The sequence below is a fragment of the Sceloporus occidentalis genome, unplaced genomic scaffold (assembly GCF_023333645.1).
Source record: "Sceloporus occidentalis isolate IW3139 unplaced genomic scaffold, rSceOcc1.0.p SCAF_6, whole genome shotgun sequence".
Taxonomy (NCBI): Eukaryota; Metazoa; Chordata; class Lepidosauria; order Squamata; family Phrynosomatidae; genus Sceloporus; species Sceloporus occidentalis.
In genome coordinates, this window is record NW_028316986.1 from 111,914,418 (window position 1) to 111,941,634 (window position 27,217).

The following is a 27,217-nucleotide window of genomic DNA, read 5'->3' on the forward strand; positions in this document are numbered from 1 at the left end:
GGAACAGATCCTTATAAATAGAGATGATTTCAATACAGGGGTCCTCCTTTCCAAGCATCTGTCCTCCATTTCCATTTTCTGTCCAGGAGGAATTCCACAACGTCCTCCCATTCGGAGCAGGACTAGAGAAGCATGGGTTTATGTTTATGTCACCGTTTGGAGCTTTTGTTTGGCTCGGGTCCTCCATTTTGCCCCCCCCCCCCCACCTTGTCCTCCTCTGCACCATTTTATTCATGGCGTTGTTTTGGAAACCTTGGCCAACGAGTGCGACTTTGAAGCCAAAAGGGTCCCGACGGTCGCCTCCTCGTCCTTTGGGCCCAGCTACCCAGCCTGATGAGGATGATGGACGTTGCAGTGGCTATACCAGGATTGCGGAGGGTGGGTATCTGGGAAGGGTTTGCTCTCATTGCTGCTCTTTGGGCCGAGAGGTCCCTCCTCCGCTGCTGCTGCTATTGCCGCCGCCGGTGTCTTGGTCGCTTTGGTCGTCGGTGAAGCAGACATCGACGTCGCTCTCGTTGTCGGTCTTGGGCTCCGAGGGGGCTTGGCGGCCGTAGCCCCCCGCTGCCCCTGCTCCTGCCCCCGGGGGCTCTGCACTGCCCGCCCTGTCCTCCGCCCCGCCGCCGCCGCCGCCGCCCCCTTTGGGCAAGCTCTGCCCGGGGTGCCGGGACTTGACGTGCCTCTCGAGGTCCCTCCGTCGGACCAGGACCTTCCCGCAGAACTCGCAGCGGTAGGGCGTGTTGCCTTCGGCGTGGAGGCGGATGTGCTTGTTGAGGTTGCTGGGGTCCCCGAAGGGACGGAGGCAGACCTTGCACTTGAGGGGCTTGTACCCAGTGTGGGTCCGCATGTGGATCTTCAGCCCATACTTCCGCGAGTAGAGCTTCCCGCAGTAGAGGCACAAGTGGCCCGTCTTGGCCTTGCCGGGGCCCGACACCGACGGCAGGGGCCCCGACGGCAGAGGGCCCGAGGCTCCTAACCCTTCCAAGCGGGCCCGGCTCTTCTCGGCCGCCGCGATCTCCGACAGCTGCTGGGTGTGCATGGCGATCTCCCGGTCGATGCTGGCTAAAGAGCCCAGCTCCGACGGGTTCAGCCCCGCCGCCGCAGCCGCCGCAGCTGCCGCAGCCGCAGCCGCCGCCCCGTTGAAATAAGAAACCGAGTCCGGATACTTGAGAAGATTCCCGAAGTGGAGCTTGAGCGGGTAGTAGGGGGGTCCGTAGAGGAGCTCCCCGTTGTAGACGGTGAAAGGCATGAAGGGAGGAAAGTGGCACTCCCCCGACGGGGCGGACGAGGAGGCGGAGGACGAGGAGGACGAGGAGGAGGAGGAAGAGTAGGGCTTCAGGCCGCTGCCTTCGAAGGGCGGCAAGGCAGCGGCGAAGCGCTCCAAGTGGAGTCCGGCCCCACTAGCCCCGACGGGGAGGGGAGGGTAGCGCCCGGCGGGAGGGGAGAGCCTGGAGTGGAGCCCCCGCTCGACGTGCTTGAAGGCCGAGGTCTCCTCGAAGTGGGAGAGGAGCGGGAAGCCCCGGACGCCCCCCGAGTAAGCCAGCCCCGCCGCAGCAGCAGCCGCAGCAGCCGCTACAGCAGCCGGGGCCCCGAGGTGGCATTTGGGGTGGGGGTTCTGCGAGTGGGGAGGAGGGGGAGGAGGAGGAGGAGGGTGGGGGTGATGGGGGTGATGGGGGCTGTGGGGTCCTCCCCCCAGCCCAACCAGGCCTTCCCCTCCAGACCGGCCGGGCTTGAGGCTCCCCAAGAGTTTGCTGAAGCCCCCGACGGCTCCTCCTTTGCCTTCCTCCCGGAAAGGCGGCGGCGGCGGCTCCGCGGTGTGGGGGGCTTTGGCCAAGCCGGTGGGCTTGAAGGCCGAGCGGACCCCGCCCGGGTAGAAAGACAAGCCGTTGCCCAGGAGGCCCCACAGCTGCCCGGGCCCCCGTCCGGAGCCCAGGCTCATGTCCAAGGCCCTCTCCTGCTCCTCCTTGGCCGCCTTGCTCCGTCCTCCTCCTTTGGCCAGAGGCGGGGAGCCCGAGGAGGAGGAGGAGGAGGAAGACTCCCGCTTGATGAGGGCCCCCTCCGGCCGGGAGCCTCCGCTTGGACAGCTGGACCTCAAGGGCGCCGGCCCCGTTGCTCCGGGCTTCAAGGCGGCGAGGCTGAAGAGCTCCGAAGGCCTGGAAGGCTCCGGGGGGCTGAGGAAAGGCCTTCCGTGGGGGAGGACGCAGTGGAAGTGGACGTGGGCCTTGAGGCTGTTGGGGTACCTGAAGGTTCTCCAGCAGTACCAGCAGATGTAGCGCTCCTCTCCTGGACACAAGAGACAGAGAGACAGAGAGACACCGGGCAGAGCCCTGTTAACACACTTGTTCCAAAATCTATGGGAAGATTTCCCCCTCCCCGATAGATGATGATAGATTAGATAGATAGATAGATAGATAGATAGATAGATAGATAGATAGATGATAGTTTGTTTCCTTGAGAAGGGGAGAGAGGTCTTGTAGCAGGAAGATTGATGTATATCTCTCTGGTCATTTGGTCAGTATCCTTGTGAAGAGGTCACTTCCCATACCCCTTCCTTTTCTAGGGGGTCAATAAAGCTTATTGCCCTTTTGTTCTCTGCCCTCTTCCTCTCTATGCTCTCACCAAGCAGGGATGCAGAAACCAGGTTATGCTACTAAAGATGTTTTTTCAAGATGACACACATGAGTCAGCTCTGGGAACTCTATAGTTTACCGATTAGTTATTTCGTAGAATGCAGACTTAACAATAAAGTAAGTCTCTTTGTACCTACCAATGTATCCTGTTTATTTACCAGAAGCTCAAATCTAGTTGTTTTACCAAATACCTGTGGAGTACATGCTTGTTGTTGTTGTTGCTAAACTGATTTAACCACAAACAACCAAAACCATAATTCCAACACATGGCGGCAGGGCCCTTAAAGTGGTGTCAACCTGGATTATTTCTGCAGTGCTTGTGTTTTATTTAAGTGAAGCAGTGCGAGCTAATGCCCACTCCCCAGCTCTGTGCTGTCAGCTGCCAATGCAGAGAGTTCTCACTTCAGGCAAAAAATAGCATGAGCTGAGGAAAGCCACCGGAGTGAATTGGGTTTGGTATAAATGAAGCTGTCTTAATGCTTTCCTATGCCCCCCCCCCCTTTAGAAGAGGCCTAGAGAAGATGCATTCACCCATCTCTCGGTCCCTGCTTCTTCCTCTGCAGACAGATGCACAGATTAACCCAGACTCTGGATGTCACAATTCCAGAGCATATCTGTTGGGGGCCTCTCCCAGTGCATTGCAGCCAACCAAGCCCGCAAGGTGACTGCCATCCCTCTCAGGAGATGGTAATCTGTCCTGAAACATTGCCAGCCTTGGAACAGGAAGGTTGGGTTTTTTGCAGTGACATTCAGGAGCCACATTATGGATCTCTTAAGAGTTTAAAAGAAAAGACAGCAGAAGCTAGGAAGGGAGGTGTGCATTTCAGGGAGAGGTGCACTGGAGAAGTGTGAAAGGATCAATGCTGAGACTGAAAGTCTTGTTCTCTGGGCTAATCTGCACTGCAGCAATAACGCAGTTTGGCATCACTTTAACTACCATGGCTCCATGATGTGGGATTCTGGGGTTTGCCGTTTTGTGAGATATTTAGCCTTCTCCTATATAGGTCTGAATCTTGTTGTTGGCCCTAGCAAAAGGACACCTAGGGCCCACAACACACTGCAGAAATAATCCAGTTTGAGACCACATTAACTAATAATAATAATAATAATAATAATAATAATAATAAATGTATTTCTGCCCTGCCCCTCCAACAAGATCAAGGCCTGGCTCAGTGCTAGGAAATTCTGGGAACTGTAGTTTTGGGAGACATTTAGCCTCCTCTGTCAGAGAGCTCTGGTGCCACAATAAACTACAAATCCCCAGGATTCCCTAGCACTGAGACAGGGCAGTTAAAGCACTCTCAAATTGGATTATTTCTGCAATGTGTTTTGGACCCAGGGTGCATTTGCGCTGTAGAAATAATGCAGTTCTGTACCACTTTAAGTGCTGTGCCTCCACCTTATGGATTCTTGGATTTTGTAGTTTTACAGTCTTTAGCCTTTCTCTGCTGAAAAGTGCTGATGCCTCACAGAACTACAAATCCCAGAATTAGCATGGAGCCATGGCAGTTAAAGTGGTGTTAAAATTGCTTCAGGGCACAATATAAACGATCTGGAAGTGAGGAGTGAGGGTGAGCCAATGTGTGAAAGATCCCAAATTATTTAGGGAAGTGAACAAAAGGGGCTGTAAAAAGTTCTAGAAGGGTTTCTTCAGATTGGGAGGGATGAGCATTAAAATGGCAAAGTGTGAGTCAGTGGAAGCAAGTGAAAAGAGATGCACATGTGGACAAAAGGAATCCCAGAGTCCCAGGCCCCTGACAGGATCTGAACAGGTGGAAACAGATTTAAGAAATAGGTCTTTTTAGGGTTATGATGGAGGACTTTGGGGAACTTATCCAATATCCACACCTTGTTAAAATGGAGACAAATTCCACACTGGGCCTAGAACACAGAAGGAATCAAACCCAATATTGCCAATATCATCTTCTCATTGTAATAAAAACATCTATGTTGTGACACAGCTAGAATATTGTGTGCCATTCCTAGTCTCTGCATCTCAAAAAGGCAACCGAAATGGCCAAGAGTCTGGAGCAACTCTCCTGTGAAGAGAAGTGACAAGGTTTGGGGCAATTTAGCTCAAAGACAAAGGTAAGCAGAGGAAGATGTGATATTATTCCTGAAAGCCAGCCTCCTCCATCAAAGCTGAAATGAGGGGAGTTTCAGTACAGATTTAAAGGAAACACATCTTCACACAGTGCATACCGTATATACTCGGCTATAAGTCGACCTCATGTATAAGTCAAAGGCAGGTTTGGGGGCAAAAATTATGGATTTTGATATGACCCGTGGATAAGTCAATTGCAAAACGTAGGGGCATATATCAAAGGATCAAAAGGATAAAGCAAACCAAAACAATGTCAAAGAACCTACAAAATTCCAGCCACAATGTTTGGGTTGGTACTTCCAGGACAAATTATACTCTTGCCTTTCACCAGGGGATGATTCTCCTGTTAAATAAGAATTAAGATACAGTACTTACATTGACCCCTGGATAAGTCGACTCAGGGTTTTGTTTTTGTTTTGGGGGGGGGGGGTTAACCTAAATTTCTAGACTTATACATGAGTATATACAGTAATTAAACTGTGGATTGTGCTCCCACAAGATGTAGTGATGAATACCAACTTGAAAAGAAGATTAAACAAATTGCCAGGGAAAAAATATCTAGCTGAATGGTAGACCACATGCTTTGGGGGCAGGATGCCAAGTTCAATGCCTGGTGTGGGCAAAGAAGGAAAGAAATAGCCCTATATGACATCCTAGGAAGCTGCTACTGTGGTTACAGACTAAAGGAATGATTAATATGGTGCCTTCTCTCTGTTGCTGGACTCCAGTTCCCATCAGTCCCAGCCACCATGTCCAGTGCACAAAGAAAATGGGAGCTGCAGTCCAACCATATCTGGAGGAGCATTGCTTCTCCATTCCTTGCAGAGGGAGCATAAACACAAAGGTGCAAACATCAAGAAGATTGTGTGCTTGAAGATAGCATGAAAGCTAGTATATTTTAACATTGTGGTTTGAGTATTGGACCACAAGCAACTCAGGAGACCAGGGTTCAGTTCCCCGCTCAGCCATAAAACCCACTGGGTGGCACTGGGCAAGTCACACTCTCTCAGCCTCAGGGGAAGGCAATGGCAAACCTCCTCTGAAGAAATCTTGCCAAGGAAACCTCATGATAGGTTTGCCATAAGTTTGCCATGATAACTTGAAGTCACACAACAACAAACAAATCGCAATAGCAAGACCACCAATGCCACAACCAACTACAGTTCCCAGAATTCCATAGCATGGATCCATGGCAGTTAAAGGGGTGCCAAACTGGCTGATTTCTGCAGTGCAGATGCAGCCTAAGGCAGTGGTTCTCAACCTTTGGTCCTGCATTTGTTTTGGACTTCAGATCCCAGAAGCCCCAGCCAACTTGGCCAATAGTCAGAATTATGGGAGCTGAAGTCTAAGAGATGTAGAGGACCCAAAGTTGGGAGCCACTGGCTGTTGAAGGAAACCCAAAATGATTTACCCTAATGTGGATCCACCCACTCACCGCTGATTTCTTTCTCTGTTAAGTCACCTTAAGGTGATGAGTTCAAGGCAATTAACGTTAATGGCACAATACTCTCGAAATCTGGGTTGTCATCAGCCCTGATTTGTTAATGGTCAGGTAATTGAGAGGGGAGGCTTTTAAGTCATTCTTACTGACTGCTCTCTCTTTTTTGCATTTCATTTCTTCCACTTCATTCCTCTCCCTTTCCCTCTGCTCCTTATTCTTCCCTACACAGTGTGTGTGTGTGTGTGTGTGTGTGTGTGTGTGTGTGTGCACACGCACGCACGCACACTTATAGGCCTGCCCTCTTGGCTTACATTTCCTGAATCAGATTCCATCCCTAGAAAAGTCCCTAGGTATAGCGTTGGACATTGTTGCAAGAGTGTGGGCACATTTATACAGTTGTTGTGTGCCTTCAAGTCGTTTCCAATTTATGGCAACCCTAAGGTTTTCCTACCGTGGGAGATTTATTTTATTTTATTGGAAGATTTGTGAAGGGTGGCTGCTACTGCCTTTGTCTGAGGCTGAGAGAGTGTGACTTGATCCTTCTAGATCATCCAGTTAGTTTCCATGGTCCATCATTGAGTCCAACACTCAAATCACTACATGCTGCTGATATAAAATACCTATAATATATTAGAATTCAAAGATATAGCCATGTTAGTCTGTAGAAATAGTATGTAGAGAGATCTTGTAGCACCTTTGAGACTCACTGGAGGAAAGAATTGGCAGCATGAGCTGCAGTAGACTTCAGTCTGCTTCCTCAGATGCATCCGAGGAAGTAGACTGAAGTCTATGAAGCTCATGCTGCCAATTTCTTTCTTTCAGTTAGTCTCAAAGGTGCTACAAGTTCTCTCTACGTATTATATTACTTAGATTAGTGCTCATAGGTTTGGATCCTATTCTTAGACCTAGCCAGAGCAGGCCCACAGAATCTTTTGTTGAATGGTGAGTGAACACTTAGGTAAGTCCCACTGATTTACAGGTCGGCTCATAAATCTTCATCCTTTCCTGGACAGAGATAACTTAGCATTGGTAACTTCTCTACTAGACTACTGAAATGTACTCTACAGTGGGCTGCCCTTGAATAAGTCTCAGAAGCTGAAGCTAGTGCAAAATGCAGCAGCTCAGCTGCTGAGTGGCATGTCAAGTAGAGAGCATGCAGTGCCAGTTTTAGAAGAATTGCACTGGCTGCCAATACAGTTCAAGGTGCTTTGTGATTACATTTGAAGCCTTAAATAGCTTGAGGCCACAATACTTGAGGAAGTACTTGTTCCATATGTGGCTGGTGAGGATTAAGGACTCTTCTGGGGCCCACCAGTAAGGTCAATAAAATGTATGAAGACATGGGAGAAGGCCTTCTCAGCCATGGCTCCCCAAATGTGGAATGCTCTCCTCCTGAAAGCCTGACTGGCACCAATAATCTTGTCGTGTAAGTGCCAAGTTAAAACTCTGCTGTTCACCAATGACTTTGGGCCTCATTAATGCACCCCAAAGACTTTTATTTTCAATTTTTAAAACTTTTGATTTTTTTTTTAATCTGTTTTTAATCCACTAAATTCTTCAATGTGTTTTTAGCTTGCTTAAACAGCCTTACTCTTTTTAACCTGTTTAAAGTGTTTTAATGCTGCCCTGAGATCTCTTAATATACGGCAAGGAATAAAAAAAATTAATAAATTAGTCAACAGTACTCTGGATCACGCTACCAGTAAGCTTTAAGTGATAATTTTGGCACAAGGGATTTTGATGAACGTTGATTTAGCCATCCAGCAATTGATGTAAAGGCATCAGTAGGATCTCTCTCTAGCTGGGAGAATATTTAAACCACAGTTAAGAGTGCATTACGCTGTAGCTAGAATCCAGTTGGTGACTCATGCAAGCATAAATTGCAATACGCACGCAAAGTGACATTTTTGGATAATGTGGCATGGATGTATCCAGCTGATGGTGGTGGAAGCAGAGTTCTGCATGCCAAACCATTGCTGATGCACAATAATGCTCATAGAGTAGTGGGTCAGTGCACAATGCACATTATACACTGCCTTTATGCATTGTGCATGGCCCACATTCACCATTTTCTCATAAATTGCACTAAGAGCATTCAGAACAGGAACTGTGTTGTGCTAGTATAGCATAACTTCATTAACACATATTTATGCTGAGATTATGTAGGTTCTCTCCCTGTATTTATTCAGAAGCCAGTCCCACTAAATTCATCCCAATTTACTTTCTTGTACATAGGCTTAGTGTGCCTTGTTGTGCAGCCTTTATTGGAGCCAGGATTAAGGGTGAAATCTCACATATTGATCTCCCCCCCTTCCTTAAATGAGTCCCTGTTTGCCCAAGCTAACATGCATGTTGAAGATATTGCATCAATGCTTGTAACTATGGAATTGGGAGTAAGGGGGTGACTTCCTTATTGTCCGTATTGTTTACCTCGATGGTCATTTGGTCAGTGTGGCTGTAAAGAGGTCACTTCCTATCCCCATCTCTACTAAAGGTTAAGAGTTTTATGACTCTTTGTACTCTGACTTTTCTGTTCTCAGCCAACATGGAAAAGGCCACGAGGCTCTCCCACAAAGGATGTTTTTCTTCCTACTTGCATGCATAAGAGCCAGATGTAGGGACTCTTCTAGTGAAGTCCAGGGTTTTTTTCCCTAATGATTTCATACTTTTCTAAAACCCAGATGAATTCTCTATAACAATAATGTAAGTCTGATTTTTGCCTAACCTTACCAATGTATCCTGTTTATTTACCAGAAGCTCAGATATTGGATCACACTGGCTGCTGCTGTGCTTAATATATAAACTACCCATTTTACTAAATTCCAACAATGTTTTCCTGAACGCAGAAATGAAACAGGCGTGGTTACAGATTCATAAAGGGTAGCTTTATATGATTCCCAATAGTTTGGGTCAAATTACTTTTCTTGGATGACCACTTCTAGGATTCCCCACTTGGAGTTTAGTTCAACAAAAAGGTACTCCAAGCTGTGCCCTAAACTAGACTAATCAAGACCCTCCAGTGTCAAGATATCATTAGATACCAAAACTGAGATCATCCATGCCATTGTATGTATGCTGGACTGTGAAGAAAGCTGGACTGGAAGAGAATCAACTGGCTTCAGATGTGGGGCTGGAAGAGAGTCCTGCAGATACTATGGGTTGTTAAAAGGAGAAATGAAGAGGTCTCAGAGGAAATCAGGCCTGATCCGTCTCTAAAAGTCAAGATGGTTAAACTGAGGCTGTCACACTTTGAATAGATCAAAAAGACAGTAATGTTTGGCAAAGTGGGAGTGGTTTAAGTGCTGGAGAACGGCTCTGGAGACCAGGGTTCGAATCCTGGCTCGCCATGGAAACCACTGGGAGACCTTGGGCAGGTCACACTCTCTCAGCCTCTGGGGAAGGCAATGGCAAACCTCCTCTGAACAAATCTTGCCAAGAAAACCCCATGATAGGTTCCCCTTTAGGGTCGCCATAGGTCAGAAACGAGTTGAAAGCACACAACAACAACGGAAGGCAGTAGACAAAGAGGGAAACCTCACTACAAGTGGACAGAGTCGTCAAAGAAGCCAGGGCTGTCCTGAATTTGCCAAACCTGAGTAGGGCAATAGTTGATCGGACTCCTAAAAGTCTTTCATTCATAAGGTCGCCCTAAGTCAAAGTCTTGCTATTGCTAAGTCAAAGTCCATGGCAAGTGCCATGGCTTCCATGGCAAATAACAATACTGCTTTGGAAGCCTTTTCTTTGTCTGTGAAGGGCCACAAGTGGCTGCCGGGTCGCCTTTGGAGCAGGGTGACCAGGAGTCATAATCTCAAAGGAGGACAAATGTAGGACATGCCAGGGAAAAGGAGGAAATGACCCCCCTCCCCTCAAAAAAAAAGTTCAAAACACTCCTAGAAATATAAACTCATACTTCATAGTCCTGCTCCCAGCGGAGGTGGTTTTGGAATTCCCCCTGGATCGAAGGCTGAAATGTAGGGCCTGTCCTAGAAAAGGAGGACGCCTGGCCCCCTTGCCTTGGGAGGGGAGGGGATGGAGGGGAGCATCTGCCGCCTTGACACCGGAGTCCGGGGGCCCATCTGTTGGCCTTTGCCGAAGAGGCGGCGTATGTCGGGCCCTGCCTCCCCTCCACAAAGGCCAATGCGATGCTCATCAGCGCCTCATTACCAAGCGAGACAATTCCCCGATCTATGGGCCGTATGGAAGGGGCTCATTCACCAGACAAGGCCCTTTGTGCCTCCCTCCTTCCAAGGGTTAGCATCCCCTAAGGCGGAACAAACCCAAAGGCCCTCCCGCTCCAGCCTTCCTCCCCCTTTACTCCACTTTCTGCCTTGCCTGACTCCTCTCCATTCCTACCTGCTTGTCTTACTCCTCGGTTTTAGTTCTCGCTTGTCGCAGGTAGAAGGAAGCCAAGGGTTACAGCACTGGGTTCAACTCGAGGAACTATCTTCAAAGCCTCTCGCTGCAAGATGGAGGCAACTGTGCCTTCTTGATACAACGATGTTGTTGTAGTGGTGGTTGTTGCTGTGTGCCTTCAAATCATTTCTGGCTTATGGTGACCCTAAAGCGACCCGATCATAGGGTCTTCTTCGCAAGCTTCTTCAGAGCGGAGTTGTCATTGTCTGAGGCGGAGAGAGTGTGACTTGCCCAAGGCCTTGCTTGGTGTGGATTTACATGCCCGAGCTGGACTTTAAACCCTGGTCGCCAGAGTTTAACTCCAACGCTACACTACACTACACTACAGTGTATTAAACCACTACAGTGTATTAAATTCTGCATTTCGGGCAGGAGAGAAATTAAACCAGCGAGAGTTCCCCGGAAAGATCCTTCCAAGAAAGCGGCGCAAGAGACGGATTTCCCGAATACAAGATGGGTAAATGACCCAACGAGGGTGGATCTAGAAATATTACAGTCTGACACCACTTTTAAGTGCCGTAGCTCCACCCCAGGATTGGTAGTTTTACAAGGTATTTAGCCTTTCTCTGCCAAAGAGTGCGGGTGCCTCAGCAAACTACAAATCCCAGGATTCCATAGCCCTGGCCGATAAAGGGGTGTCAAACCTTTCTATACTACTTCCACTTTCAGTGCTGGAAGTTACTGCTGAAAGCTTCGTAGTGTGGAAAAGGATAGTATGCATGCCAAGAAAGGACCATTATGAAGAAAAAGTTGTGGAACAATTTCAGCAACTCCACCCTATGGGATCCTGGGATCTGGAGTTTTATAAGGTCCTTAGCCTTTCTCTGCTAAAAGGTACTGGTGCCTCACCAAACTACAAATACCAGGATTCCCTAGGATGGAGCCCTGGCCGAAAAGAGGGTTTCAAATAGCATAGTTTCTACAGTGCAGATGCATCCAAGATGCCAGGGTGGGATTCCTTAAACCAGAAGTCGGGTTTTAAAGGCCTAAATCGACATTGTTGGTCCTATGTCGAGTACACTGATTGAAAGGAATGGGTCTTGTTGTCTGGAGTTCCCCTTAAGTCCTATTGATGCCAGAGAGTCTATTTAAGGGAGGACCCAAGAGTAGGTTCAACTGGAGGAATTACCATGGAAACCCCTCGCTGCAAGATCCTTCCTGGGATGTGCCTTCCTGGGAGAGAGGACAGAAGATATTGCAAAGCTCTGGTGCAATTCCCAGAATTCCATAGCATGGAGCCATGACAGTTAAAGTGGTGTCAAACCGGATTGTTTCTGCAGTGTGGATGCAGCCCTCTTAAATTGACGAACTCGGAAGCTGGTCACTTTGGGAGGATTCCGTGATCCTATAAAGAATATTCTTCAACTCTGACTTTTGCTTCTTTCATAGGGAAAGAATGATTGAATTGTATCGACTATTGTTCAGCAACTTAAAAGAAAGTGGAGAAGAGGCGTGTGGGATCTTGAGGATTGACGATTAATTTTACCAGGAACTGCTCTGAATTATAATCCCTGTTTTGGATCACAATCCACTTCCTGTAATCCATGGAAACTCAAATCTAATCTGCACTGTAGGAATAATCCAGTTTGACACCGGTTTCACTGCCCTGGCTCAGTGCTAGGGAATTCTGGGAACTGTAGTTTTGTAAGACATTTAGCCTTCTCTGTCAGAGAGTTCTGGTGCCACAATAAACTCCAGTTCCCAGGATTCCCTAGGACTGAGCCAGGGCGGTTAAAGCTGTCTGAAACGGAATGCTCTGACAGAATGCTCTGCTAGAAAGCCTTAGCAGGGGAGTGAACTACAGCTCTCTAACACATAGAATGGCATGACAGACCATCAGACTACGGATTCTAGAACTCCATTGGATTGAGCCATGGAAGTTAAAGCGGGATCAGACTGCAATGGCTGTGCAGTGTGGATGCACCCAGCTGGCAAAGGCTTAATGAATCCTCAGGTGCAGAGGCTGAGAAAGATTTGGGGAAAATATCATAGCAGGGACTCCATCTGTGGAACCCTTTTGGTTAGTCCCAACCAGAATAGACCTGTTTAATCAGTCCTTGAATGGTGAGTCAACACGTAGGTAAATCCCATTAACTGAATAGGTCTACTCTGATCAAGAGTAACAGCCAGCATGTTTTTTCTCCTTCGACTAGAAAGACACCTGAGTCCAAGAAACAATGAAATGGATACCTTCATCAATCAATAATTTTAAAAACAAATCGGCCTCACATCTTCTTTGCAACCCTCCCTCCTGGGTTTTATTCATAACTTTCATTCATTCATGACTTTCCTGAGCATTGTTGGACTACAATTCCCTTCATCCCTATCTTGGTCCTGAAATCGAAAATATATGGATAGTTGTTTTTTTTTTAAAGGCTGCATTTCCCTCTTAGTTAAACCCCAAATGGTTTCCCTATACTGTCACACAGAGAGAGAGAGGTTTCACTCCTGTCACGCATGGTACTTATTGGCTTATGGGGTTGCCTTGAAGTCGGTGGCCTTTAGAGAGAGACTATGCTGTAATACTCAATAGGAGGGAAGCAATGGGTCCAAGTGTGAAAAGGGGAAAGAAAAGACGGAGTGTGTTTCTCGGGAGTCTCATCCTCCGGCAATTGTTCAGATCGGATTTTAAAGCTTTTGCAAGCACCTTCAGAGACCCATTTACTCCCCCTATTAAAGCATGCCAAGGTCCTCACGTAGGGCACATGTAACACTAATCCACGCACTATCTCTTGGCAGAACAAGACCAGTTTCCGAAATCCTTTTCCCAATTTCTTTCCCTTTGAAAACTTGAATTTTCTTTTCTTTTCGTTTTAACTGTTCCCTAATTCTAATCCGTTACTTCCCAAATGGAACAGGGGAGTAACGGATTAGAATTCAATCAATACAAGTTTCTTAGTAAATGCAAACAAAAAATCCATCAGTGATACCTTTTATTGGCCAAGCGAAATGCACAATATACTTGTGGCAAGCTTCCGAAGCTCCATGGGCTTCTTCATCAGGCAGAATGTTACAAACCAAACAAGTCGTTTTCAACTTATGGCGACCCTACTACATGGTTTTCTTGGCACAATTTGTTCAGAGGAGGTTTGCCATTGCCTTCCCCTGAGGCTGAGAGAGTGTGACTTGCCCAAGTTCACCCAGTGGGTTTACATGGCCAGGCTGGGAATATCACCGTGGTCTCCAGCGTCCTAGTACTCCAACACTCAAACTACTACTCCCTTTCCCAACTCAAGAGTTGTTTGCAAACAGTGTGTGTTTATGTTTTCGAGTCACCTGTCAATTCATGGCGACCCAATTCATTTCATAGCTTTTTCTTAGGGAAGGAATACTCAGAGGTGGTTTTGCCAGTTCCTTTCTCTGAAATTAATAATAATAATAATGCTAATAATAATAAATGTATTATTATCATCATCATCATCCTATTGACTTAATTGTCCTATTATTGTTCTTAAGTGTTATCCTATTGACAATGGGGATCACCGTTGTTATTATTATTACTATTATTATTACTCTATTTATTCCCTTCCTCTCCTCAAGGCTGAAAATACAGCCTGGGGCACCTGGTATTCCTTGGCGGTTTCCCATCCAAGTACTGACCAGGCCTGACCCTGCTTAGCTTCCAAGATGAGAGGGGGGTCTGTTGCCTTTTAGGGTGTTCAGCAAAGAAACCCGAAGCCCCTCGGCCTCCTGACTGCTGCCCTCTGCCCTCCGCTGGGTTCCCTGTCGAGGTCTCTGCTGCTAAGAGCCTCGTTTACTCAATCTGCCGCTAAATGGAGCGAGGCAAACCCCTTTTGTGCCACGAAAGAAGATTGCCTGGCAGCTATGCAGGGCCTTTTTCCAGCCTCGGTTGAGTGTGTGAGAGAGGAGAAGGTCTTGTGGGAGGGACTGTATAGTAATATATTGGGGAGAGAGGGACATTATCGGTCATTTATTGGAATGCTTTCTTAACTCCCTTTAATGGTCCAAAACACACTTCAGAAATCATCCAGTTTGAGACCGCTTTAACTGCCCTGGCTCAGTTCTAGGGAATTGGATGGAACAACGGCGCTTAAAAGTGGTGTCAAACTGCATTATTTCGACACGGTAGATGCAAATAAGCACTAAACAAATAAATGTGTTGGCCCTCGTACAAATCCTATTGACTTGATTGGTTTGTTGCACTTGGGAGCATCAACTGGACTGGATGGAGACTTTGGAGGTCCTCCAGATGTTGCTGGACTGCAATTCCCATCAGCCCTCGTCAGCCAATGGAGAGGGATACTGGGAGTTGTAGCCCAGGAACATCTGGAAAGTAGCACACTTTGCTCAACACAGATTAGGACTGCGGCTGCAGCTACACAACAGAATCAAGGCAGTTGACACAGCTTTCACTGCCACGGCTCCATCCTACAGAAACCTGGGGTTTGTAGTTTTGTGAGGCCCCAACACTATACGGCAGAGAAAACTAAAGACCTTGCGGATTCCTTAGGATAGTTAAAGCGGTGTCCAACTGCATTATTTTCTTCAATGCAGACGGGCCCTACCTATTGCCACGCTTGTCCCAAACCAGCATCAACAAAAGCTATTTTTCTAATATTTCAAATAATCCAATCACTCCCATAGAAGGTCTCCTATGAGAAAGTCTCCATAAATTGGAGTCCATCTGAAGGCACATAACAACAATAAAATCTTCCCTTGCTATATTGAATGGTATTCAGTCTCTGAATCTTCAGTTGGCACTAGTCAAATCGTGACTAATAGCCATTTGCAGCTTTATCCTCCATCTCTTAGTCTAGTCACTTTGAAAATTGGGGAAGCTGGTGGCCACCACACCTTGAAGTACATTATACAGTTTAATGACACTCAGTGCAAAGAATACATGCTCTCCCCCACTTTCTCCACACTGTTATTAATTTTACTGAATCGTCCTACCTATTTGCATCCAAGTCCACCTCCTCCCGCCTCCCAAATAAACAGTCCTATATTTTGCAACATATCCTCCAGAGAGGAGAGCCAGTGTGTAGCGTAGTGGTCTGAATGTTGAGTGTGGGACTACTAGGACTCTGGAGACCAGGGTTCAGTTCCCAGCTCGGCCATGTAAACCCACTGGGTGACCTTGGGCAAGTCACACTCTCTCAGCCTCCTCGGGGGAAGGCAATGGCCAACCTCCTCTGAACCAATCTGGCCAAAAAATCCCCATGATAGGTTCGCCTTGGGGTCGCCATAAGTCGGGAAAGACTTGAAAACACACAACACACACCTTGAGGGGACACTTGAAATCAGCTTCCTGCCACTCAAGTCACTGGCAGAGAGTGTCCTCCACATTGCACAAGAATGGCACTACTTTGATGCCTCTTTTCTAATATTCCTAATGCTGGGATTTGTAGTTTGGTGAGGCACTAGAAGACCTCGCCAGCTGAGAATTCTAAATATCTCACAAAAATTAAGATTTCAGGATTTTGTAGGCTGGAGCCTTGGCAACTGAAGTACAGTACTTTCAAAGTGCTGCAGTAAATGGCGCAGGGTAGAAGAGACCATTGCCCTGTGCCTTCAAGTCCTCTCCGACCTATGGCGACCCTAAGGCGACCTCATCACAGGCTTTTCTTGGCAAGATTTATTCATGACAGGTTTGCCATTGCCTTCCCTTGAGGAGGCTGAGAGAGTGTGACTCGCCCAAGGTCGCCCAGTGGGTTTTCATGGCCGAGCTGAGACTCGAGCCTTAGTCTCCCAAGGTCCCAATCCAACACTGAATCCGCTACACCAGGAGTTACTTAGGATGAAACAGATCCTAGATTTCAGGAGGTTTTTTAAGGAGGACCTTTTAGCCTTCGGGTTTTCCTCTCCCTTTCTCTAGTAACAGTCAAATACGTTTTCCAGATATTTCTCCACGAATTCTCCCTTTCCCCTGGATGAGGAGGCCTTCAATTATTATTATTATTATTATTATTATTATTATTATTATTATTTAAAATGCCCTTCATTCTGTTGTTAGTCCTGGCTATAGCAGACCTATTGAATCAATACTGTTGATTCAGTGTCTTGACAACAATTGGCCCTAGTCCCAACTCAAAATATTTGGATGGCCTTGACGATTTAGCACCCGTGGCTTCGGTACTTTTACATCACAACCCTGAGCATTTTTAACATGGAAATAAAGTCCATTCTGTTCAGTGAGACCAAAGCCGGCGTAGATACAACTTCACCCAAGAGTTTCACAGTCCAATTTTCCTGCCAAAAACTCTTTCTGAACATAGCTTTTCTGTCAAGGCAGCCTCTTCATTTTATACTGTTTTAACTAGGTTATTTTAATTGGGTTTTTTTAAATAAAGTTTTTAAAGTGTTTTTATCTTGTGAGCCGCCTTGGGCCCCTTTTTGGGAGAGAGGCGGCATAAAAATAAAATAAAATAAATTCATCCCATCCTGTTATCATGTAATTCAAAGGGGCTTGTGGACTCTCAAAACATTAAATCTGTCTAGCTCTGTGAATTTAAAATTCACTGTTTAAGTCCACTGATCTAAAGTCGGGTCCTTTCTGGGAGAAAGGCGGCATAAAAATGAAATTAAATAAAAAATAAAATAAAATAGATAAATAATTTCAGCCAGGTCCAAGAGCAAGTCTGAAAGGAAAGGGAAATTTCACATATCTATATCTAATTTTATGTTATATCTGTCTACCAATCTCTCTCTCTCTTTTTCTTTCAGACAGAATACGAAAAAACTCGGGTGTGAAGGAAGTCGCAGCTGTTCCACACCGAAGTGAAATGAGAAAACAGATTCAACCATTGCTACTGGGTTGGAACCATTTCTCCTTTTCCAATGTGAAAAGAGCAAAAATAATAATAATTTCGAAATATAAACTCTTGAACCACAACAACGAGGGCGAGGAATAGGGAATAACGCGAGAGTCATCTATTTTGCCTCCACAGGAATGTCCAAGATTTCAGAACAACGCTACTCCTCTATTTTAAACCCATGCTGCGTCCACACATATTTTCCTCCTTCGAAGATTATAGAGAAAGGTTTCAAAGAACAGTTGTATTCTGGTGTTAGGAGGAGCAAGGGAGAGATGTATAAATTGTGTAAGGAAATAGAAAGATAAAAAGAAAAATAGATTAATAACAATAATCTTGTAGGGAGGTGCGTGACAGCAATTGCCAATCCAGAGGGAAGCAGTGAACTGGTAAGGAAATGCCAACTCTATAACGGGACCGAAATTCTTCCTTGTAGTAAAAGTAACGAGAACTGTAACTACCAATCTGTGGAGATTCAAGGAGACCGTGTGCTAAAAGGGGCATAGACTTGCTCCCGTTATTACAGTAGGACATGCCCTACATCTCAACCTTCTGTCCAGGAGGAATTCTAATATTCCCTCCATTTGGGGCATGACTAAAAAGAAGCGTGAGTTTATATTTATGTGAGTGTTTTGAGCTTGGTTTGAGTCGTGTCCTCCGTTTTTTATGGCATGTCCTCCATTTGACGGTGCTTTGTCCTCCTGTGGGGTTATGAGGACATCTGGTCAGCTTGTCTAAGGCTGCCAAAAACTGTCAGTTTTGCTGCCGCCCCTATCCAAAGTCTTGTTCAGATGGATCCAGCCCCATTCTTCCCCTCTTCTCCTCTGGCATGGCTGCACCCACACTGCAGAAATAATCCGCTCTGGCGCCACAACAAATTACATCTCCCAGAGTTCCATAGCACTGAGCCAGGGCAGTTAAAGCGGCGTCAAACCGAGTTATTTCTGTAGCGTGGATGCAATAAGCGTCACCAAGTATCGCCACTCAACTTGAGGGGGATCTTCCTGCATTTCGACCAAAAATGAACAGCCTCACACGGGGATAAAAAAGCCCCCTTTTTGGCAGTGGTCCTTTCTTCGCAGGCAAGCTGGCTATGCTTTAGCTGCCCAGATTTACTTGTCCTCAGGCAAGCCCCTGTGTGTCGCAAGAGATGCCACCCCACTCTCTAACATTTCACATTTATTGCTCCCTTAGTTCAACGGGATTTGTTTTGAAGCGTTCTCGTTGTGTGCCTTCAAGTCGTTTCCGACTTAGGGCGACTCATGGGGTTTCCTTGACCGTATTTGTTCAGAGTTGTCTTCCTCTGAGGCTGAGAGAGTGTGACTTGCCCAAGGTCACACATTGGGTTTCCAAGGCTGTGCGGGGATTTGAACCTAGACTCCAGAGTCATATGGCAAAATGCCACAGATGCTGGCGAAACGTCAGAAAGAAACTCTGCTAGAACATGGCCACATAGCCAGAAAAACCCACAAAAAAGTGTTCAAACCATTACACCACGCGGTTACTTCCAAGTTTTTCCATCCCTAGACTTAATCTAGCGGTCTGTGATCCTACTGTGGATTATGGGTCTTCCTTTAAATCCAAAATGTGGAAGTAACCGTGTGGTGTAGCTGAGTGTTGGATTATGACTCTGGATTATGACCCGGGCATTAAAGGTTGGCAGCCAGTCCCCTACGAGATGAAAACCGAAGTATAAAAGAGCTGTCCGAGGTGCTGAACCGTATCCCCAAGACCATCTTAAACAGGGCGACCAGATGTCCTCATAACCTCAGAGGAGGACATGGCCCCGCAAAATGACGGACATTCCAAGAAAATGGAGGACATTACCAAAATCAAAGCTAAAAGCACTCACATAAATGTAAATTAATGCTTCTTAGTCATGCTCCAAACGGAGAACATTTTGAACTTTCTCCAGTACAGAACATTGAAGTGTAGGACAGGTCCTGGAAAAGCAGGACATCTGGTCATCCTGCCGTTGAACCAGATGTTGAGCCAAGGAATAGGTAGACCCCATACATTCAACGCCTCTGCTCTATTTGGGACTGATATAATAGGATCCGGACTCTAGACTCATTTTGAAATTCCTCCTGGAGAGAAGATTGGAATGGAAGAGGCGTCCTGGAAAAGAAAGATGTCTGGTCACCCTGACCTTTGATGGTTCCCTTAAAATTCCTACTAAAATCCAGAGTGGGTTCACTGTCCTAACCTCCCTGAGGTGGAAACCACCAGCTACCAATCTGAAGATGGGGAACGTTAGAAAATTGGTGAGGTCAAAAATAGTAAACTGAGCATAGAAGCAATAACAGCAAGCTTACTCCATAGCCATATAGTAAAGGTCTATAGATCTGAGTTTCTGGTAAATAAACAGGTCAGTATAAATCAGTAAAAGAAACTTACTTTATTGTGACGTCTAGATTCTATCAACAACAACAACAAAAACCCCTAATCAGTAGAGAAAAAACTATACTTGGTAGAAGAGTCCCTAGAGCTGACTTTCATGAGTGTAGTAAGTAAGAGGAACAGCAGCTTAGAAGCACAGCTTGGTTTCTGCATCCTTGCTGGCGGAAGGCAGAGAGAGAAAGGGAAGAGCACAAAGAGTAATAAACTTTTCTTAACTCCCAGAGAGAGGAGTCACACTGACCAAAGACCATAGATGCAATCAGAGCATCCTGGGAGAAAGGCAGCCCCCTTCTCCAAAGAACATAAGGCTCCAAGCAATGATGCCAAATACTCCAAGAGGAAAAATGTGGGACTTCTAAACAATACAAAAACCCCTCGCATCCGCGCTCTCTGCCTCCTCCTTCGGCTGCCAGTTGCTGGCCAAGGTGGTGCTGGAAGAGGTGCCTACCTTTCTCGTCGTGGGTCGGGGTGGCCGTGGTCGGCATGTCAAACCACTGCGCCAAAGAGTTGGAGTACCACACCGTGAGTTCCTCCCCCGGCTGGACATCTCGCAGCGCCCGGTAGAAAATCTGTGGGAGGAAAAGGAGAGGTCCGGTCGGCAAAGCCCAAAGGACAAAGCAAAGTCCCAGGACGGAACAGCCCCACTCCCTTGGTGCCAGTCCCCCAATTCCTCTTGCTGGTGGTGGTCTGGGCCCTCGTTTCCCGACTTGCGACGACCCTATCATGGGGTTTTCTTGGCAAAGTTTGTTCAGTTGCCACTGCTTTGCCCTGAGTCTGAGAGTGCACGACATGACCAAGGTCATCCAGTGGGTTTCATGTCAGAGTTAGGATTTGAACCCTGGTCTCCAGAGTCATAGTCCAACACTCAAACCACCAAGCCACACACTGGCTCTCCTCCCCGATTTATGGGGTTTTCTTCTTCAGAGAGGGTTTGGCTTTGCCTTCCTCTGAGGCTGAGAGTATGTGACTGGGCCAAGGTCACCCAGTGGGTTTCATGTTCGAGCTAGGATTCGAACCCTAGTCTTCCGAGTCATCTGCTCACAGCACTAGGAAACGCTGTCTCTCAATCCCACCTCTGAGCAAAGCCCTAGCTAGCGCTCACCGAGAAGAAGGTAGGTACCTGTCCGCCCGGTAGATCCGCAATGGCCTCCAAGGTCTGTTCTTGCGCGTGTCTGGCGGCCCGGATGAGCCCGATCCACTCCACCGCCGCGTCTCCGGCTTCGTCCACCAGCTCCCCTCTCACCATCCGCACCTGGAGGAACACGGGAGTCACTTCCACGTGGGAACAGCTCAGCCTTGAGGGTTCAGTTAGGCCAAGATTCCTGAGGGCTGAGCGGATCATTCCGCTGCTCTTGGGATTCTCTAAAATCCTATCAAAGCACAGGCTCTTTCCTTCCTTCCTTCCTTCCTTCCTTCCTTCCTTCCTTCCTTCTCAGGGTGACCAGAGGTCCTCCTTTTCCAGGACATGTCCTTTCTGTCTAGGAGGAATTCCCAAATGTCCTCCATTAAGAAGCATGAATTTACATTTTTGTAAGCATTTTGAGCTTTTATTTGATCATATCCTCCATTTTGTGGGATTTTGCCGTGCCTTGTCTTCCTTTGCGGTTATTTGGACATCTAGTCACCCTGTTCCTTCCTCTGACGGTCCCATTAGTTTCTTTTTTTTAACAAAGATCTTGGGAGCTGACAGCCACAAAGCAAGAGACCCTGGACACATCTACTCGGGAGTAAATCCCCCGGAGGGGTGTATTATGTGGTTTACTCCCAGGGAAGCCTCTCACTCTTAAGGCTTCAATCCCATGAGCATTTGTTTGAGGGTATCCCCCCCCCCCCCCGCCTCACTAGAACTGGAAAGCAATAAGGATTTGCTAAGGGGTAAACGAGAGTCAGGGTTGTTTGAGTGTTGGACTAAGACTCTTGGAAGCAGAGTCCGGTTTCCAGTTCGGCCATGAAACCCATTGGGTGACGTTGGGGCAAGTCACAGTCTCTCAGCCTCGGAGGACGGCAATGGCCCTCTGAAGAAACTTGCCAAGAAAAATTCTGTGATAGGTTCACCTTAGGGTCACCATACGTATAAAATAATTTGGAGGCACACAACAGCAAGGAGTAAAAAGCACAATCCACATTCATGGTTTCTATTTGCTACTCCCTATTGCTTTGCAAATCCTTATTGCTTTCCAAAGCGTCTTGCAAACAGATGCGCATGAGCTTGAAGTCTGATCGTGCGACATTCATTTATTTCAATGGAAAGCTCTTCCAAACTCCCCATTGCGCTTTTTTACTTGAAGAATTTGGACCGCTGGACTCTCCTAAATCCAGTTCGGCCGAAGTACGGAGTTTTCAGTCGAGATGCCTGGCTCTGTAAGGGCTGGAAGGAACCTCCTTCGTTTCAGAGGAGTTCCTTTCTTCTAAAGATCCTTCCATACTTCCTGATTTCAGGATCGAAAGGACAGTCAACTGAACCAGTAAGTCAACTATTGTTTCCCTTATTGTGGATCCAGTTGGTTTAGAATCCAAATAGCCCGACTTCATTATTTATTTATTATTATTATTATTATTACTATTATTATTAGAATCGAAAGGACAGTCAATTGAACCAGTCAGTCAAATATTGTTGCCTTTAGCCAGACTTGTGGATCTTGTCGGTTTAGAATCCAAATAGTCCGAGGATCGAAAGGACAGTCAATTGTACCAGTGAGTCAAATATCGTTGCCCTTAACCAGAGTTGTGGATGCGGTTGGTTCTGAATCTAAATAGTCCGACTTCATCATATATTATTATTATTATGATTATTATTATTATTAGGTTCGAAAGGACAGTCAATTGTACCAGTGAGTCAAATATCGTTGCCCTTAACCAGAGTTGTGGATGCGGTTGGTTCTGAATCTAAATAGTCCGACTTCATCATATATTATTATTATTATGATTATTATTATTATTAGGTTCGAAAGGACAGTCAGTTGAACCAGTGAGTCAAATATTATTGCCCTTAACCAGAGTTGTGGCTGCGGTTGGTTTAGAACCCAAATAGCCCGACTTCATTATACAATTATTATTATTACTACTACTATAATTTAAAAATTCTCCCTTCTAGTTCCTCCCCCACTTGGCATCTCCGGGGTCTTGAGGGACAGTTAATTAACGAATAAAACAATCCCTCCGAAGAAAGTGGGGAGAGGAAGAAAGGGGGCAGAGGAGCTGGTTTTGGTGGGTCCCTCTGCCCCTAGGATCTGCTTGGTGATAGTGAAAAGAAGGAGAGCCAGAGAACAAGCGAGGGGCTCCCCCGTTCAATGATCTGGCAATAAAAAGACTCTGCAACAAAGGCAGCCTAACGGGGCCAGATGAGAAATAAATTCAAAGCGTTTAGAAGCGATTACAGGGCATTCAGAACCCCAGCGGAGCTTATGACAAACCTCTGCGATTTTTTCGGGGGGGGGGGGGGAGGAGTGGAGGTCGCCTTCTGCTAAGCTCGTTAGAAGAGATGTGCTGAAAGATGGCCAAATCCATCTCTCCCCAGCTTCCTTCACCCCCATCCACCAGGGTGAAAAACCAAAAAACCAATTTCCTCACTTTTTTGGTAGACCATAAGAAATAGCCGTCGAGGAACGGGCTACTTGGTTTTCTGGCTCTAAATTCGTTTGGCCAATATTTAAGCCTGGACTGGAATCCGTATCAGTTTTGGTTTTTTAAGATAATTTTGAAGTGGGGGAAGAAGATAATTCTTAAAGGTTGAGGTTTCTGAGGTTTCTGAGGCGGCTTTGCCCACTGGATCTTCTACGGAGTCCATACTTTTGAGTTGTCGAGTTTTTGCTGTTATGTGCCTTCAAGGCGTTCCCGACTTATGGCGACCCTAAAATGAACCGATCCTGGGTTTTTCTTGGCAAGTTTCTTCAGAGGGGGTTTGTCATTGCCATCCTCTGAGGCTGAGAGAGTGTGACTTGTCCAAGGTCGCCCAGTGGGTTTACATGGCCGAGCAGGGATTTGAATCCAGAGTCCTAGTAGTCCAACACTCAAACCACTACGCCATGTTGGCTCTTTTGAGTTAGTCGGGTCCAATCTTTGGGCTCCTCAAAGGCACGTGAAAAACTCGCCCTTGGCTACCTGCTTCTCCAGACTGGCTTCTTACCCACCCTGAATATTTATTTTATTTTAATTTTGTTGGTATTTTCATGCCTCCTTTCTCCCAGAAATGGGCCCAAGGCAGCTGACAGATAAATTCTTTTAGAAGTTTACAATTAAGAAAAAAACTCGTTTAAAAGTTTAGAAATAAAAGAATTAGAATAATCTAAAAACGGTATAAATTCATTTAAAACATATAGAAGTTGAGAGGAAAAAACCCTGTCACCCTGTAGCGGGTGTATGTCTGTATCTGTCACCTTCAGGTATTTGAGAAAATGGCTTCTCGCCTAAGAAAGCTTAGCCACCCGAAAACCATCCGGACTGAAAAGGGACCTGAGATTTTTGCAAACTATTTTCGGGAAACCTCTCCTTCAGGCCGTTTAGGTTTCGTGCTAGGCTTTCCTGCTGTGGTTTTGTTTTTCTTTTTCCTTGCCATGTAAGAGAGAAAAGGCTACAACAGATGGTCAACCCCCTCCTAAAGTAGATCCATTGAATCAGTGGGGCTTACATAAGTGTTGACTTACCAACTCTCCATTGATTCAAGGGGTCTCTTCACATTGGGACTGGAACCAGTGAGTTTGACCCAATTCTTGTGGCCTGATCTTTTTCCTTCCAAAAACCATGCAAGCCAACAAAAAACCCGCACCCCAAAGGCCAAAAAAGCCAGTGACAGGAGGAACTGGTTAACTGCTTTCTTCCCGATCCTCACTCTCCATTCAGTTGGAGACAGGAGCAGCAGGAGGAAACCATTCGGTTGGAAACTTGTTGGTAGAATTAAAAGATATAGCCGTGTTAGTCTGTGGAATCAGTAAGCAGAGAGATCTTGTAGCGTTTACAAAAGTCTACGAAAAGCTCAGGCTGCCAATTTATTTCTTTCAGACAGTCTCAAAGGTGCTACAAGATCTCTCTCCGTTTGGAAACGTGTCTTATTCTTCCTCCGGCAGCCTTCCAGCGACCCAAAACCAGTAAGTAACTGGTGGGAATGCTGACCCGCTTGCTCACACTCCTCCCAATCCCCACCCCGACGAAATACATAGGATCTCCCCCCCAAAAAAAAAAAAACCCCACCCCACCCTTGCCATTACATGTCTCATGAAAAGGGGAAGGCAGCTTGCGGTTCTTGCTTCAGGTCCTTCCCGATTTATGGCGACCTTATTCTGGGGTTTTCTTCTTCAGAGCAGGGCCGCTCTTGTAACTCTCTGAGGAAAGGTTGAGACAGTGTGACTTTGCCCAAGGCCACCCAATGGGTTTCTTTGGCTGAGCTGGGATTTGAACCCTGGTCTCCAGAGTCCTAGTCCTACACTCAAACGATAAGCCACGCTGGTTCTCAAGAGGGATCAGGGAGGCAAAGGCATTTGGGGTGACCCCTTCCACCCCAAAAAACCACCCTTTGTTCTCTGGCTAGGGGCAAGAAGGAACTTGGTGGCCAGGCATTTCATTTCCTCGCGTGGATCCGGCCCTCCACCTCTCTGTCCTCCCTCCCTGGGTCCCCTGGTTTTAGGCTCCCCCTCCCCAGACCTTCCTCCCCTTCTCTTCCCCTCCCCTCTCCATCTCTGCCTTCGGGGCCAGGTGCGGGAGAGCAATACCTTTTTCTTGGGTCCCGGCTCCCTCCGATCGGACAGGTACTTGCCCAGTTTGAAGGCGCCGGAGACGGGACCCAGGCGCAGGCCGGCCGGGATGCTGCTCTCCGCCGCCACGCCGGGTGCCCCGGGGCCACGCAGCCCCGACATCGCCCCCTCCGACGAGACCCACCGGGGACAGTCCCCTCCGCCGGTCTGGGGGGCACAGGGGCCCACGGACAGACAGCCACAGCCACAGAGACAGAGAGAGATGGAGGGGAGCCACGCACAAGTGGGGAAACAGCAGCAGGAGCAGGAGGAAGAGGAGGAGGAGGAGGAGGGCCCAGCCTCGCCGGCCTTTTCTCCACCCGTCGAGTGACGCTGCTGGGACTGCGCACCGCCTTTTCAATCGCCCCCCTCCCTCCCTCCCTCCCTGGTCCTTGAGAGATAGCTGGTGCTCCAGGGTCCCCGGCTGGGCTGGCACCAAGGCTGAGAGAGTGGCACTCTCCGAGCAGCTGCCCGGTGGCCTCCCAGGGGGATCACGGGGACTTCGCCCTCGCCCTCCCTCCCTCCCTTCTTCCTCCTCCTCAAGGCATCATCGAGGCCTCTCTTTCCCCCTTCCTTCCTTCCTTCCTTCCTTCCTTCCTTCCTTCCTTTTTCTTTTCTTTTCTTTTCTTTTCTTCCCTTCTTCTTTTTCCCCTCAACCCATCATCAATGTCTCTCTTTCTCCCCCTTCCCTCCTTCCTTCCTTTCCTTATTTTCTTCCATTCTTCTTCCCCACCAAGGCATCATCAAGGTCTCTCTTTCCCTTCTTTCTTTCTTTCTTTCCTTCCTTCCTTCCTTCCTTCCTTCCTTCCTTTCTTCTCTCTCTCCTTCTCCACCCCCCAAGGCATCATCATGATCTCCCTCCCTCCCTCCCTCCCTCGCTCCCTTCTTTCCTTCCCTCCTTCCTTCCCCCTCCCTTCTTCTCCCCCCAAGGCATCATCGAGGTCTCTCTTTTCCTTCCTTCCTTCCTTCCTTCCTTCCTTCCTTCCTTCCTTCCTTCCTCCCTCCCTCCCTCCCTCCCTCTCTCCCTGTCTTCTTCTTCTTCCCCCCACCAGCGCATAATCGAGCTCTCCCTCCCTCTCTCTTCTCTTTTCTCTCTCTCTCTCTCTCTCTGTTCAGAATGGCCCATCCCAAAGCCCTGGCCCCGGCGACCTTCCCATTCCTCCAAAATCCACTTTGTCAAGGGCCAAGCAAAGGCGCTAGTGAAGCCCGGGTCCGGCGGGACCATTAATCCTCAGCGGGGCGGGATTGTCCCGGAGACAGTTACGATATTTTAAGTGACAAACCCACGGCATAATTTCCCCATAAATCGTGCTCCCTCCGATTGTGTGCCCCGACAAACCAGTTTCTGGAAAGAGGGGTGGAAAGAGCGGAGGGACTGGGAAGGGAGTGCTTTCAGTCTCCTCGGCTGCGCCTTTTGTGGCTCCGGGGACTTCAAAAGCTTCTGAATGCGGCCCCCTTTTGCCCGGATTGTAAAGGCGAGTCAACAAAGCGAGGCCGGGGAGGGGGAGGCCTGGAGGACTTGTTAACTTCTATTGATTCCCGGCGTGTGCCATACAGACATTGGGCAGGTACTTGATGGGAAAACACCAGAAAATACCTACCCTGAGAAAGAAGGGGAAAGGGCCGCTGCCCGATTACACATTCAGTGGGATGCTGGGAGCCAGGAAAGCGGGTCAGAGAAAAAGCCTTTTAAAAAAAGGAAAACTTCTCTCTTTCTCTCTCTCACTCCCCCC

At 47.4% G+C, this 27,217-nt stretch overlaps 1 protein-coding gene across 2 annotated transcripts; it reads right to left on the bottom strand.

Moving 5' to 3' along the window:
* On the bottom strand, positions 1–25,693 carry PRDM13 (PR/SET domain 13). Of its 2 annotated transcripts, none has more exons than XM_089530682.1 (4): positions 25,464–25,693; positions 20,879–21,010; positions 20,207–20,327; positions 1–2,280 (listed from the first exon to the last, which is right to left on the bottom strand). In XM_089530682.1, exons 1-4 carry the CDS (start codon positions 25,605–25,607, stop codon positions 404–406), a joined length of 2,274 nt encoding a protein of 757 aa, XP_089386808.1. In that variant the 5' UTR covers positions 25,608–25,693; the 3' UTR covers positions 1–403. The 2 variants fall into 2 exon arrangements, with proteins under 2 accessions (XP_089386808.1, XP_089386809.1); XM_089530683.1 differs by lacking the exon at positions 25,464–25,693 and adding an exon at positions 24,963–25,033.
* Positions 25,694–27,217: the final 1,524 nt, after the last annotated feature.